The 16,186-nt window shown below is 48.4% G+C and overlaps 2 protein-coding genes across 2 annotated transcripts in view; one reads left to right on the plus strand and one right to left on the minus strand.

Moving 5' to 3' along the window:
• Positions 1-1,176: 1,176 nt before the first annotated feature.
• Positions 1,177-8,411, plus strand: GFY (golgi associated olfactory signaling regulator). The gene is made up of 4 exons (XM_035137268.3): positions 1,177-1,358; positions 3,339-3,764; positions 6,471-6,647; positions 7,611-8,411. The coding sequence occupies exons 2-4, from the start codon at positions 3,365-3,367 to the stop codon at positions 7,874-7,876; spliced, it is 843 nt and encodes a 280-aa protein (XP_034993159.2). The 5' UTR covers positions 1,177-1,358; positions 3,339-3,364; the 3' UTR covers positions 7,877-8,411.
• A 2,567-nt stretch (positions 8,412-10,978) lies between these two features.
• The window catches only part of LOC118095416 (excitatory amino acid transporter 2-like), a 32,521-nt gene continuing 27,313 nt past the window's right edge, over positions 10,979-16,186 (minus strand). Inside the window, exons 10-11 of the mRNA XM_035136661.3 lie at positions 14,228-14,441; positions 10,979-12,229 (exon numbers count right to left, since the gene is read on the minus strand). Of these exons, the coding sequence (XP_034992552.3) occupies positions 12,137-12,229; positions 14,228-14,441 (307 nt within the window). The 3' untranslated portion in view covers positions 10,979-12,136. The remainder of the gene's footprint in view (positions 12,230-14,227; positions 14,442-16,186) is intronic.

Here is a 16,186-nt window from a genome sequence, read left to right on the forward strand (position 1 = left end):
GGGACCTGTCATTGCTGTCGGCGGCAGGGGGACAGGAACGGAGGAGGAGAAAGTGCTGCTTTCTCCTCCTCTGTTCCTCTCCCGCAGCCGCCGACCGCAAGGAGACCTCCCAGGGTTCGGAGAAGCGCTTGCACAGCGCTTCTCTGAACCCTGGGACCTGTCATTGCTGTCGGCGGCAGGGGGACAGGAACGGAGGAGGAGAAAGCGCTGCTTTCTCCTCCTCCGTTCCTCTCCCACAGCCGCCGACAGGAAGCAGACATCCCACGGTTCGGAGAAGCGCTTGTGCAGCACTTCTCCGAACCCTGGGACCCGTCCTTGCTGTCGGCGGCAGGGGGACAGGAACGGAGGAGCGCTTTCTCCTCCTTCCTTCCACTCCCCCAGCCCCCGACAGGAAGGACGCGTGCACTCTCCCCCCCCTGCCTCCTCCAACCGCCGCTCCTCTCACGGGCCAGGGAGGGTTGCGAGGAGGCCTTCGCCGGCCTCCACCCTCGCTTCCCTGACGTGCCCTGCAGTGAGGCGGTGTCCGGCGGGAGCGGCGGTTGGAGGAGGCAGAGGGGGGGGAGAGTGCGCGCGCGCAGTCTCTGCTGTCCAATCCCTGTATCCCTGGGGCACATGCGCAGTACCCCAGGGACACACGGGACAGCTTGGACGCAGGGACAACTTGGACATTATTATATAGGATACGTGCATATATGCTGATGTGGTATATTGCAGACAATTCTCCATTTTCAATTTGCCTGAAAGACTGCACACATTTTGACTTCTTCTAAATAGAGTTTTAAAGATAAATAGAGGACGATATGCTATGCAGTGGAAAATTGTTATTAGCGGACTCCACAGAGGGGAGGAAGGAAGTTCGAGAATTCGGAGAATTCTACACTTGTTGATTCTATTTTATGTGTGAATGTAAAATTAAATGGCTACCAAAAAAAAAATAATTAAAAATTTTGACTTCTCTCTCTCCTTTTAAAAGGAATCAATTTCCCCTTGCTTTCAAAACACAGGTGTGCGTTTCTAAATCTTCATTTCTGAATAAGGGAGGCACAACATTAGAGCTAACATTTGACCCTCCAGACTGAATTCTGACAGCTGCTATTGGTGCTTCCAGCCTTTCATAAAAGGGATGCAGTGTTAGCTACAACCGTGTTGCTAAGTTGGCCTCTCCTGGGGCTTGTGTTTTGTTAGCTGTTTCTATCCCTTGTGGGGAGTTAGGATGTTTGGGGTGGGGCCTCTCATTCCGCTCCTACGTTGTTGCATTTAGTGGCAAGCGGTACCTTTGAACACCACCACGCTCTATTCCCTTTCCTTGGGCAGGTGGCCAAATAGGAGACCCCTCCTTAACCTACACTGGACGGCAGGTAAATCTTAACGCCTTTCCTTCTTGTTTGTTATGCCTTTCGAAAAGCAACCCTAGCAGAAAGAGTTCAGGTATCTACAAATCTTCTACTAGGAGGAGCTTGGTAATTTTCAGCTGGTTTCATTTTTTTTAAAAAAAATACCTCTTGAATGTTATTTGTTGGCCTCCTACTTTTTAGGCAATACATTTATTAAAATGTTTACCCATCTGAGATTCAGAAAAGGGCAGCCAAGACAATGAAGGGAAGGGCGGAACTCCCTTATGAGGAAAAGGTTGTAGCTTTAGGGATTTTTTTAGTTTAGAGAAAAGGTGAAATTAGGTGACATGATAGACAGAAGTTTGTAAAACACAGAAAACAGTGGAACTGTGGAACTCACCCCTGCAGGACAGTGATGGCTTTAAAAGAGGATTCGGCAAATTTGTGGAGGAGAAGGTTACTAGCCATTATTCTGAATATCACTTGCTGGAAACGGCAGGAGGGGGAGGGCCTCTTGTGTTTAGGTCTTGCTTGCTGGGTTTCCCACAAGCATCAGGTTGGCCACTGTGAACAGGATCATTGGCCTGATCCAGCAGCCTCTCCTTACGCTATGCCAACTTTCTGATTAAATAACTCCCAATGCATCCTTGTTAAACTCTTCAGAAGTGGCGGAATTGCAGCTCCTACCAGCCCTAGCCAGCATTGCCAAAGGTCAGGGACAATGGGAATTGTAGTCACCTCTGCTGTAAAGCATGGAATAAACCTACAGTACATGGATAGATAACATACACATTATGCAGCTTTATAATGGGGTCCTTTCATGCTTTCTGTATCGCACAGCAACGTTCCAGTTTTAAATGCAGACTGCATTTAGGTTATGTGTGTGTATGTGTTTAGAAATCCACATTGTGATTTTTCTTTTGGTAAAGTAACCTCAAGCCAGCTTGCAAACAACAACAACAACAACAACAACAACAACAACAACAACAACAACAGGAAAACAGTCCAAATTTCTAATTATATTAGTCAAGAGCAAGGTAAATCAGTCAGCTGGAAACCCCGGAGCCAACGGTTTACTCTGCATTGAAAGCTTGGCAGAATAAAGAGGTCTTGCTGTTTGCACCATTGTGTAGTTTGCATTCAGTGGCAGACTCCCTGAGAATGTGCACAGCATACATTTAACAGCGCTTTCCCCAAAAGAATCCGGGGAACTGTAGTTTGTTAAGGGAGCTGTTGTGTTGTCGCTCTGTGAGGGGTCTCTTAACCACTATCAGCACTCTTAACAAACTACAGTTCCCAGGATAAACTTTGGAGGAAGCCATGACTGTGACAATGGCATAAAGGTGCTTTAAATGTATGGTGCAGGTGTGAGCTACAATCCTGCAATTCTTTTTGACTGAAGGAATGGCCAAGGAGCATTCGAGGGTGGGTGGCTGAGACTTCGATCTTCTTTATCCGATATCTCTTTGCTCCCGTCAGAATAGCACCCCCCTCGCAACAAGGTCTCCGAAGTCGCCCTGCTCTGTCAAATGGCTCTTACAAGTAAAATTGTGTTTGCTTGATGATGACAGGGGAACGATCAGTAATCAAGAGAGCTGTAAACAAGGGCTTCCCTATGGACCCCGTTGACACACAAGAGAGTTTTATCCGCAGTTGCGTATCTAGGGTTGTGCCGCAGCTTTGTCAGAGGTGGCTGTGAAAGGAAAAGATTTGTTGCTCAGGGTCATCCTTGAGGGCTTGTGGGCAGCCAGGCTCAATTAGATCCTGCTGCGCTTGGACTGGGGAAGCTGTTTCAATGGCAAATGCTTGGCCATGAAACATGTCAGTGAAGAGTGCCTCTGAGAATGAGCAGAGTGCATTTCCTTAGGCCCCAAGGAACTTTGCAGGGCCTTGCAGGTCTGCAGCTAGAGTGCAGGGTTATCCAGGGTTTGCTCCTGTATTATGTGTGGAAGGTCTCCTGGGTTTGCACTGTGCCACAGGTCAGCATTTTATCTTCCTCTGCAGAGACTCCCTGGTGTGGCAGTTTGAAAATGGATCTGCACCCTCGTCTCACTTGCCTGCTGTTGCTGTTCCTGGGTGCAAGCCACGCTACCACCGACGAAGCTCCCAGCACGCCCCTTTTCTCCTCTCCTTCACCTCTCCCCACCACCTGGTCCTCCACCCCACAAACATCCCCCGAATCCACGCAAGGTCCCACATCAGACACCACCGACGCGACATCTTCGCCCAAACCTTCCCCGACGCAGCAGGACCAGGACCACAAGGAGCCCTCAGTCTCCAGCCCACAGACACAGAAACCCAGGCTTCCCCAAGAGAAGATGGAGGCTGCTCCTTTCAAGTTTCCTGAGGTCGACATTGAGGAGTCTGGCAGACGTCAGCAATGGGAGACTGCAGCTCAGGGAGTGGCCATTATGCTGATGAAACCCAAAGGTGAGGGTGCTTCTCCTGGGCTTTCAGACAGGGGAAGGGCTGTGGCTCACGGGTGGAGCATCTGCTTTGCATGCAGAAGCTCTCAGGTTCAATCCCTGGCCTCGCCAGGTAGGGCTGGAGGATGAGGCACCTTCCTATGCCTGTGTGGGGTTTTGTGGAGGGATTAAGGTAAAGGTAAAGGGACCCCTGACCTTTAGGTCCAGTGGCGGACGACTCTGGGGTTGCGACGCTCATCTAGCTTTATTGGCCAAGGGAGCCAGTGTACAGCTTCCAGGTTATGTGGCCGGCATGACTAAGCCACTTCTGGCGAACCAGAGGAGCACACGGAAACGCCGTTTACCTTCCCGCCGGAGCGGTACCTATTTATCTACTTGCACTTTGATGTGCTTTCGAACTGCTAGGTGGGCAGGAGCTGGGACCAAGCAACGGGAGCTCACCCCGTTGCAGGGATTCGAACCGCCGACCTTCTGATCGGCAAGCCCTAGGCCAGGCACCCCCAAACTTTGGACCTCCAGATGTTTTGGACTACAATTCCCATCATCCCTGACCACTGGTCCTGTTAGCTAGGGATCATGGGAGTTGTAGGCCAAAACATCTGGAGGGCCGCAGTTTGGGGATGTCTGCCCTCGGCTCTGTGGTTTAGACCACGGCGCCACCCGTGTTTTGTGGAGGGTTTCGTTGATTGCAATTCCAATCCTGGATTCTCCAGAAGGGCGCTGGGGTCGAGTCGCTCACAGACCAGTATGAAATCATGTGGCTATTGGGTGAGCCTAAGCAAGCTGGGATTTATCAGCCTCAGTTGCTATATCTGTAAAATTGGGGTTAGCATGGGCTAGACCCAGACACAGGCCCCATCCACACTATGCATTTAAAGCAGCATCCTACCACTTTAAACAGTCATGTCTTCCTCCAATGAATCCTGGGAGCTGCAGTTTGTTCAGCATCCTGAGAGGAGACCCCTATTCCCCTCGGAGAGCTACAATTGTGTGAGTTCCCTGGGAAGAGGGATTGACTGTTCAGCCCTCTGGAAACTGTAGCACTGTAAGGGGAATAGGGGTCTCCTGACAACCCTCAGCAGCCTTAAAAAACTACAGTTCCCAGGATTCTCTGGGAGAAGCCATGACTGTTTCAGGCGGCATGATACTGCTTTAAATGTAGATGAGGCCCCGCTTGGGTGCTCAAATGTAGTCCAAATGAAGTGCATTGTCAAGAAAGTGCACAAACAAGGATACAGATTTGCATAAAAATGGCACACGCCTTCTAACTTCTATGGATAGACACAGTATTAGAAATAATTGCTATTATTTAAATAGAAATGCAATACATCTGGGTCAGTGTGTCTGGCTGTTAACCAGAAGGTTGGTAGTTTGAGCCCACCCAGGGATGGCTGTGGGCAGGGTTCCTGCATTGCAGGGGTTGGACTAGATGTCCCTGGGGGGTCCCTTTCAACTCTATGGCTCTATGAATCTCACCCTAGTAGAGAAGGTGACCTGGGTGCCTGCCTGCTCAGCCTGCTTAAAAGGTTAAGGGACCCCTTGCCATTAGGTCCAGCCGTGGCCGACTCTGGGGTTGCGGCACTCATCTCACGTTATTGGCCGAGGGAGCCGGCGTACAGCTTCCAGGTCATGTTGCCAGCATGACAAAGCCGCTTCTGGCGAACCAGAGCAGCACATGGAAATGCCGTTTGCTTTCCCGCTGTAGCGGGTATTTATCTACTTGCACTTTGATGTGCTTTCAAACCGCTAGGTTGGCAGGAGCTGGGACCAAGCAACGGGAGCTCACCCCGTCATGGGGATTTGAACTGCCGACCTTCTGACCGGCAAGCCCTAGGTTCTGTGGTTTAACCCACAGTGCCACCCGCGTCCCTTGCTGAGCCTGCTTACCGGGTGCGAATTGTTAACTGGCAATTTCAAGGCAACTTACTGTTTTCCAGTCTTAATCTTGACCTGGATGAGACAACCCTTCAAAGAGAGAAAGGGGTGGGGAACTTTCAGCTTGTGGGCCTTGTGAGACTCTGCAAGGGTCTCAGTTTGGCCCATGGGGCCATTTCCATGTCACACCCTCTTGATTGTTCCTTGACACGGGAGGCTTGCGTGGACAGTCTCCTCTATTTCATAGAAGACACCTTAGAAGGGAGGACTGCGTTTCGTAAAGTAGGAGCCATGTCCATGCTTTCCACGAAGCTCTCAGTGTGCGCCAGGGATGAAAAAGATCTTTTCATTCCAGTTTCTCTCCGTTTCTCATTTTCCCAGTCTTAAATGCAGTTTTCCACATTTTGAAGGCATTTGTGTGTGTGTTTTTAATGAAAAATCCTTACGAAAACTCTCCAGCTTTTTAGTGCAAGTTCTTTCTTTCTGAGAAACACATATTTATATGCAGCTTTGACTAACGTACGCGTTTTTGCAAAGCAATTCCCCCAGATATAATGTGTTTTGTATTTTCCCCGCCCCACTAACACCTTCATTTTCATGGATGGTACACACACACACACACACACACACACACACACACACACTGCTGCAAACTTTGAGGACTGCATTACAAAATTGTGAGAAGTGTGAACTTCTGAGGACAGCTGCATTTGGGTTTGGGTTTGTGTATTGTTTCATAAAGGGAGGATTTGGTAGATTTGGCTTTAAATGCGGAGGGGACCTCTCCTCCACCCCTAGTGTGGACCACGTGACATCATTCATCTGTCTTCCACAGGGCAACCGTCAGCGCGGGAAGCCCACACCGCAGCTAGCCACGCCATGGGGCTGTTTCTCGCTGGTTGCGGCCTGCTGCTCTGCCTCTTCATCGGGGTCTATTGCGCCTACAGCCGAGGATCCAAGAAAGAACCATTTTCCCACCATCGCTTGTATGAGGACGGATTTGATGACCCTGGTAAGCGATGGGTGGTCTTTGGGAAGGAGAGTGAGTGGGACCCGGTGGGCTGGGATTGAGGAGAGCAGTGTAGGCGGCTGGACTATGCTTTTATACCAGCCGCCTGTCTGCACCGTTGAAAGGGAAAGATCAGGATGGAGAACCTGTGATTGGACTGCAGTCCCCATCATGCTTGGCTATCGGCTGTGCTGGTGGGGGCTGATGGGAGTTGGAGTCCAAGAACATCTCAAGGGCCAAAGGTTCTCCACAGCTGCAGAAGACCATCACTGGTTACCCCTGCATACCCTCCAGCATCTTGGAGACCAAAATTGGGACACTCCTTTATTTGGTCCCAAGCACTTGCACATGTGCAAGGACACGAGACTAAAATATGCTCGTTTTTTGGTCTCACAAGACCAAAAAATGAGTGTCTTCTTGTCCATCACTCTGGCACACGCCTCCAATGGGACATTCCTGGATCCAAACAGAAGCCAGGATTGGCTTCTGTAATTCTGGGATCTCCTGCTTAATTCGGAAGTGTTGTGTGGTCTGCCTATGTATTTTTTTCTTAACGTAATAGGTTACTTGAATGGTACCCTTCAGGGCAAAGATGAGCAGGGTGGGTTAATCTACAAACAATTGTCAGGTAAATAAGTAAAAGGAAACAACAAATAGACCACCAGTGACAATAACTGAGTAAGATGACGACCTGAGTAGTAAAAGCCGTGAGAAATGAAACACGTTGATGTGGGTGTCAAGTGAGCTTCCCTAGGGAGAGAATTGCCTAAATAAGGGGCCACCACTGAAGAGACCCTTTCCTCACAGTTACAGCTAGCAGGTGTTGAAAAAGATTATTATTTTTGCCAGTCAGCCAGTACCAGGCAAAACAGATTGACTCAGTGAAAAGCAACTTCAAGTGGCACCTGACATGGTCATGTGATGCAATGGGTTTATTTCTTACTCCACCCCCCCTTTTCTTCCCAGCCCTCTTCCTGGACAGCCCAAAGGATTACGACTGGTTCTTCTACGAGACTGACGGTTACGTCTACCCAACGGCCTCCCAAGCCCAGCCTCAGCCAATCCAGACCCTCTCGATCCCAGCTCTCAAGCAACCCCACCCTGCTCTCGACGGGTCGCCAGGGAAGCTGGCATCTTCCGAGGCAGGGCAAGACACCAAGCAGCCTCAGGCAAACCCTGTGAAGCTGGAGTGCCTGTCCCCAGCCAACCTGCGCACTGGGAACTTCATCTGAGGCTCTGGGCCCTTTCCAGAAAAAAATATGGGCTACGTGCAAATCCCTCTCCCCAACTCCTGCAGACTGAACTCTAGGCAGAAGCTAGGACAGCCTGTTTACTGATAGGCTGCTGCTGGAGAATTTGCGGTAGATCGCCTCCCCAAAAAAGTAATGAGAAAAAATCCACCCCTTTCCCAAATCTGTAGAAATGCAGATCTGTAGAAATGCAGATGCTGGTTGGAATTTTTGATATATTCTTCCCTTGCCTGGGTCATGGGTGCAGAAAGTAGTTGGCTCCATCTCCACCCCACACCCCAAGTCACCACTTTGTCCCTCGCTCTGATTGGTGGAGATCAGCTTCATAGTAAAAGCAAACACAAGGCAGATCTTGCAATCCTGAAGTTTGCCCACATGTGCTATAGAGCACAGCCTATCTCCAGGTGCCCCTGAAGGTAGGCATTCTCACAGTAGTGGATCTTCATCTGCATAGCTGGTTTCTAATGCTGCCAGTTATATTTCATTGCATTTTTTTTAAATAAAAAAATTATGCGATGCGGTGTTTTTAATGCGAGGTGTTGTAAGTCAATTTGAGAATATGTATGGAAAGGCGGAAATATTTTAAATAAATAGAGACATGGAAACCCAAACAGGAAGCTTCACTTTCTAAATAAAATATAAAAAAAACCAAATCCCTTCCCAAACCTTGAAAGCATAGAGCAGGCATCTCCAAACTTCGCCCCCCCCAGATGTTTTGGACTACAATTCCCATCATCCCTGACCACTGGTCCTCTTAGCTAGGGATCATGGGAGTTGTAGGCCAAAACATCTGGAGGGCCGCAGTTTGGGGATGCCTGGCATAGAGACTGGCTTTTGGGAAGTGCACTCTGCACATGCTTAAAGGTACTCTAGCCTCCTGAACTTCATGCATTTAGTTTCCCAATCTTTAGGAATGGGGCTGCCAACTTTTTAACCAGCTGCTGCAGCAGCAGCAGCTGTGTCTTTCACAGTAGCCTGAACTAATGCATTCTTTAAGGTGCCCCCAGACTTCGTTGCTTATGCTGCCATGGCAGTTTCTCTGAAATAAGCTTGATTTGTCGACATTGGGCGATATGGCTTATATCCATGATGTGAGAACGCTCACCAGCTGATTGTGGCACCTGCAGCCTGCTGGTAAAAGCACGTGAGCAGGCCTGTCTAGATCTGCTGTTGCTTTTCTAGTCAGTTGGCAACATTACCCTGTAACAACCTTTTGTGGTGTGTGCTCATAGTCTTGCCAAAATGAATCCATGGGAAAGGTGTAACTCTCAAGCTAAACACTAGATGGCAACATGGGGTCAAATATCCCATGCTTGCCTGGTGGGGAAATCCGAGGTCGACTCCTGACAAGGGGTGGGAGAGTTAAACTGCAAGAAGCCTGACGTGTAAAGTTCCTTAACCTTTAACCGTGGGCTAACCAAGTAATTTGAAAGTAAATGCATTGCACGACCTTGCATAACCTCAATCTGATATTTCAAAAATGCACACGCACTAAATATACATCTCGGTCCATTGTGCATGCACACAAAATCTCACTCCCCTTTCTGACAGACTGCTAGGCAGGGGGAGAGAGCCACGGCTCAGCCATTGTGCTGGATTAGGCCAGCTAGCTGAATCCATACTGACGAAGCCTCGCTCTGCGTCATCACCTCCTGCCAGTCCCCAGACATTGATTAAATTCCTGGCTTTCGGCTTCTTAAGCCCGACAGACAGACGGCGTCTCCTTCTTCCCCTCCCTCCCCATCTCTCTCCAATCTGTTCTGTCTCTCTATCTCTCTCTTCCACCTCCCCTGAGATAGGTACAGCCCTCCTTCCTGTAGCTCAGAACCAATGCAGCTGATGTTCTTCTTGTCCCCTGGCCTGAGCATTCCCATTGTGCTTGCTTTCCCCCGACTGCCCTGCAGTAGTGAGATGTGCAAAGGCCAGGCCAGGCTCTCTCCAAAATGCATTTCCGGTTGCTCTAGGGCAGAGGTGGGAACAAAGAGGAGCAAAATTATTCCTTTATCACTGGGACACCTGTCAAAGATTCCCCACGATTTTTTTACATTTCATCATGCCCAGTTGGGGTTAATGCTGTAAGAGCCAGAAAGCATTGCAAAATAGTGAATGGCAAAGCCACAGTTATTGGACAGGAAAGGAATTCAGAATTACTCCAGAAATGTTTGGTCATGTTGGCATTGTTGCATATGCAACAGTTTTTGTACCCTCTTTTTAAGAGAAACATGCAGGGTGATTCACAGTGTGCTGTCTGAAAAGCAGTTAAGATGGGGAGGGATTGCTTACCTTTCAGACTGTGGGCAAAACAGTAAAGCACTTGTGGGAACAAAGTGGGACAGATCCTGGCCAAAACCCACTGAGGCGACCACTCTTTCCACAGATTGACCAGCCTGCCTTCTACTTTCAGATATGACCCAACCTTGCCTCTGTTCTGTTCGGTTTCATAATGGATTAATTAAGGTGTATATACACCCCGGGAGCTGAGCTGAGAACAGGGAAACAGAGTTCAGCTCTTCTGCAAGTTAATTAGGATAACTTTATCGAATCTGAGCTTCTGAATAGCTAATATCTCTCCAAGGCCTTGCAAGAGCTGCTTGCCCAACCGCAGGTCTCTGTTACATAGCTGTTTGGGATTAGGAAAGCTCTTTAGTTAAAAAACAGCAAACTAGCAGAAGATTCCTAGACTAAAATTTACCCAGTAAGGAGAATAAAACAACAGATTGTCAATAAAACATTTGGCATTGGGTGTTGTTTTTAACAGAGGCAGGAAGGTTATATAGAGCTCTCACGGTCAATGAAGGAGGTAACGATTGTGAGGCAATGGAGGCCTGAAAAATACCTGAGGAAACTAGAATAGGATAAGATTTCCTCATTTACGAGGGCAGTTTTGGCAATGACAGAAGTTGCCCAAAGCATGAATGAAGTGTTATTTGCTGGAAGCTTTCCAGAGAAGGAAAGACAGGTATTTGGTATATATGTTGTGGGAGAGGGTGGAATTGATCCAATGGGGCTATTCCACTCTAGGGTGCTAAATGTCTACTGACGTTCTGTGAGAGGGAGGGTGGTTATGCATGAAGATAATAATAGTAATAATACTTTGTATTTATATAGTATTTCCCCACCCCCCCCCAAAGTGCTCAAAGCGCTTCACTTACATTCTCTGCATAAAGCTCACAATACGATCCTGCAAAATTGGCCCAGAATTATTATTTCCATTTTACAGATGGGAGAGGGGAAACAACAAGGCTTGCCTCGGTTCATGGCAGAGCCCAGAAGCTCCAAATCACACGCTCGGTCTCTGAAGGTGAATGAATAGATGCACGTGAAGGGAATTGGGGTGCAAACCTCAGTGGCAGAGCACATGCTTTGAGTGTAGAAGGTGGAAAGCTCTGTCCCTGACCTCTCTAGTTAACACGAACAGGCAGGAAGTGATGGGAAAGACTCTGGAGACTCTGGAGAGCTGCTGCCAGTCAGAGCAGGCTAGTTGGGGCTAGATGGACAAAACAGTCTGACCTGGTATAAGGCAGATTTCTATATCCTATGAGAATCTCAAGGGTGGAATGTGTCTGTGTAAGAAAAATAGATCCCCTCTTCCCACCCCCAAGCAATCTACAAAAGGTATGTGCAAAAAATATACAAGTCTATGTATATGTGTACACACACACGCACGCACACACACGTACAAGACAATGCGTAGATACAGCAGCTGTGTCTCTCTGTGTGTGGCTGTTGAAGTTATCCAGGTATCTCTCATTCACAGCTGAGGTTGCTGCAAAAAGCGGGTTCAGGTATGAACTGTGGAACTAGTGCTCCTTGGGACTGGTTGGGCGGAAGGCAGGGAGCCCAACAGTAGGTGGCGCCATAGAGCCAATGGCAGGCGGAGCCAACTAATTCTAGTTTTGCCCCCCATCCCCCGTCCTTCTCCTGCCGAATTATACAAAGGGCAACAGTGAGACGAAAGAGGAGGAAACGGACAGGCAGTGGCTCCTCCTGGACTGGTTGTTAAGCAGGAAGACAGGTGTTGGGGTAGGGGCAGGCTGAAGGCAGAATGAGGTGGGTGGGGCAGTTGACCCATGCACCTGAATGGACCAACCTTCCATTGGGTATAATAGTCATAAGGATAATAATCAAATCAGTTTGGTGGCCCCTGCAATTCCTCCCGCCCCCATCTGTGTTGCTGATGCTGGTAGCATCTACCGGTGTGTGTGTGTGTGTTTGTGTGTGAAGTGAATGGGGGAAAGGTGCTTATTCTTCCTTTTTCTTCTCTTCCTCCTCTTCATCAGGCTCCTCCTCATCTTTCTCGCTATACTGTGATGCCGCATCCATTTTTTCTGGAAGCTGGAAGCAGAGAAAACGGGGGGTTGGGGGGTTGGATTATTATTTATTATCTGTGCATGTGTGTGTGTTTGGTGTCTAGACTTCTGTGCTGAAATCTCTCTAAATCCCTTTGATCAGCCAACAAGGATTCCAGGGGCTTTTCCTTTGCAGAAGCTCCTGTGCTATTAACATCTGCATGGCAGGGAGCACAGCAATGCAATGCAAGCACAACAATGCGGGGAAGAGCAAAATACCTGTTGAATTCTCTCCCCTGACCTGGCTTGGACTTCTTTAAATATGCAGGAGTCTCTGCTAGGCAGCGAGAAAAAATTCAGATCCTGCCCTTTCCTCAAATCAGGAAAAGTTTATCTAATTAGCTTGATTTGCATGTAGCAGGACTTCCTTATTATACTTTTGCACAAAGGAAGATCGGACTTCGTGATTTCAAGAGTAGAGGTGAATGAGCATATTTTCATTTCTGAAAAGGCGCTGGAGCTAAAGCCCATTTTGGAACGGAAAGGATTTCCACTGCATGACTTCAGCTTGCAACACAGAAGTGAATTGACTGTGTTTAACCCAGTGATGGGAGAAATTACCTTTGCACATGCTCAGGGGTTCACTTTACTTCACACGCCCTGCAGCTAAATCCTGACAATGTTCCTGATCCCTGGCTCAAATCAAGTCCTGGCTCAGAGTTACAGGGAACAACGGAAAGGTAGGTCAACGGGGCTCAAAGATCATCTTCCTTGTGAATAAAGGCTTACAGCAAACATCTTAGCTTAGAGAAAAAGAGGGTGGGGGAGGCAGGAAACGCAGGACACTAAAAGGTTTGGGAGATCACGTACAGCAGGATTGGGGATCCTGTGGACTTCTGAATTTTCCTGGGCGCCGACTCCCATCAGCCACAACCAACATGGCCAGGGAGGATGGGAGTTGGAATGCAACCACGTAGAAAGGGCCACAGAGATGCACAGGGATGGAGAGAGTGAAGAGGAAAAAGTGATTTGCCCCTTCTCAAAAGCAGGTACAGTGGTACCTCGCAAGACGAATGCCCTGCAAGATGAATTTTTCGCAAGACGAATGCGTTTTGCGATCTGATGGTGACTCGCAAGACGAATTCGTTTTGTGAAAAATTCGTCTTGTGAATCGCAGTTTCCCATAGGAATGCATTGAAATTTAATTAATGCATTCCTATGGGAAACCGTGATTTGCGGAAGACGAATTTTTCACGAAACGAATTGACTCGTGGAACGAATTAAATTCGTCTTGCGAGGCACCACTGTATTCAGGGTCCACCCACTACAATCAAGGCGTAGGTTGAAGCAAAGGGAAGGACTCCCCCCCCCATTCCACGATGCAAAACTGAGCACCAATAGGACTCACTGGCTTTGTTCACTCACTCCTTGAGGATCACAGCATGTGTGCACAAAATCGAACAAAATTAAAGCTTAGAGCTTTCTGTGCCCTTTACAAACATATCACTTTGAAGGCTCTGCTTTTCATTGGAGCTGCTGTCACCATTGAAGAGAGACCTTCCTGCCTCACTTTAGTGAAAGCAAACAGCCCTGTTTTATTTTTCCAGGCATGCAGGGAGCGGGGAAGAAGCTGCTTTTTGCAGACATTTGCTGTGAGAGGGACTTCTCTCGCACGCAGCGGTCCCCGTGGATGCTGGTTCCTCCTTACCCCCTCAGCTGATGGGAATGGCAGAAAGAAGTGTATTGCTAACCCTATGCTTGGGGCTTCTCAAAATGCCCCTTGCACTGTGGATTTACCCAGAGACGGGATTCAAAGCCAAAGAGGCCAGCACTAAAAAGGCCCTGCTCTGAATCTAGATCTGGCCCTCAGCGCCACAATGGTTCTCTGTTACATACAGACACAGCAGGCATGAGAATAGAAGCCCACTACTATTGTGCCCGAAGGAAGACTATCCTGAGCTGTGTGGGCTCAGCTCTCATGTCCAGATGTTCTTATGTCCCCAGTGACTGTCGGCTTCTCCCAGGCCCATGTTCTCCTCCTCACCTCTTCCTCGTCCTGGCTGGGCAAGACGGTGTAGCCGGACCCGATGGAGCCCTCCTGGTGATTGGCCAGAGCCTGCAGCTTAAGGGTAGTGGGGTCTGTCTCAAGCTCCTCCCCTCTTCCGTCAATGAGCGCCAACTCTTTCTGGGAGAGGAAATGGACGATGCCGGCACCAAAGGAGTCTCCCACCACATTGATGGAGGTCCTCATGCGGTCCCTGCAAGGAGGAGGGAGGAAAACAGGGAGGAGGGGGTTAGAGCGATGTGGTCAAGGCCTATCCCTGCCTTTGCTGCCCATCCTGCCATTGTCCTTGCTTCCCAACCTATCTGCTTGCATTTGGGCCCATTACGTTTGGCCATTGCTGCCGCTGGAGCTCTCTGTCCGTTGGACAGCCTTCCAGGAACAGGCGACCTCTCTTGAGGGAGCTGCTTCGCACATTCGCTCTTGCTGCTTGGTGACTGCGCCCCCAAGTAGTGTCTTGGATGTGTGAATGAGCCACTGGACACCACAGAAAAAACCCACATCATGTTGCTTCGCCCTTCCTTGGGCCAGGCTTGTGCCAGGTGCCCTTGCCCCAGGCCCCGGAGAGCTAAGGTCCACCAGGGGCCTCTCAGGCCTGTCATGCCAAGAACAAGACTGCCACCCCAGGCCTTAGACAAGTTATGTACAGGCCTGCCTTGAAAACTATGCTTCCCACTGGGTTCAGTGCCACATTCAGACGTGTACATCACTAAATGTCGAGAACTGTACATAGGGGGCCGGTCCACTGTCCCTCAGACCTTGTGGGGGGCCAGAGTATATTTTGAAAAAAATAAATGAACGAATTCCTACGCCCCACAAATAACTCAGAGATGCATTTTAAATAAAAGGACACATTCTACTCATGTAAAAACACCAGGCAGGCTCCACAAATAACCCAGAGATGCATTTTAAATAAAAGGACACATTCTACTCATGTAAAAACATGCTGATTCCCAGACCGTCCATGGGCCGGATTTAGAAGGCAGTTGGGCCGCATCCAGCCCCCGGGCCTTAGTTTGGGGACCCCTGGGCTAGAAGGATCTGTCAATTTCGGTTTACAGAGTTTTTCCCTTTTCCAATCTTAAATTCAGTTCTCCACATTTCTTCAGCTATTTGAAATGAAAATTTGAGCAGCGTTTCAATGCAAATTTCTCCTAATAAACACATTTGTAAACTGTTTTAACTAATGCACACATTTTCGCAGGCGTTTTCTCCTAATATAATGCATTTTTTTTGTATGTTATATTTACTCATAGAGTCTTTTTCGCACACTCTTTCCCCTAATATATGCCTTTTTGTAAACTTTGGTTGGAGAACCGCATTGCAAAATTCAGGTAAGTGAAAACAGAAGGATGGCAGTTTTTCTTCTCATATTGTTTCAGAAAGTGGAAAGTTCACTTTTTTTCTTTGCTTTTTCTCTCTTGAGTTTCTATCTCTTGATTTTTCTTTCTTTTTATTTTTTTTGTTCTTCTTTATTCTTTTTCTTTATTTTATTCTGTGTTGAAAAATTTCAACACAGAATTTACAGCCAAGGGAGAGTGCAAATTTAAAAGATGTGGCTTCAAATCCAAACCGAACTCAACATTCCCCTATCCCTACTTGTACATGTTAGGTGGCCCTTAGAAATGTCACGGTGACCATGGCCAATTTGAAAACCTGGCTTACAGCAGGGATGGGCGGAGCCTGTGGCTGTTCAGACATTTTGGGCGATGATCTCTGATGCAAGTTAACGGGACTTCGGCAGAAATAGGCAATGACTGGAAATGAAGCAGTATGACCATAGCTGCCAAGTCTCCCGTTTTCCCTGGGAAACCCAGTGCGACGGCCATTTTGGAACTGGGCACAGCAGCATCAAAAGTCACTTATGAGCATGCTCCGCCCAGTTCCACAATGGCCGCCGCGCTACTTCCGGTATGCTACTTTCGGTCGGTCCCTTATTTT

Source organism: Zootoca vivipara, chromosome 12 (genome assembly GCF_965207765.1).
Source record: "Zootoca vivipara chromosome 12, rZooViv2.hap1.1, whole genome shotgun sequence".
In the NCBI taxonomy this organism is placed as follows: Eukaryota; Metazoa; Chordata; class Lepidosauria; order Squamata; family Lacertidae; genus Zootoca; species Zootoca vivipara.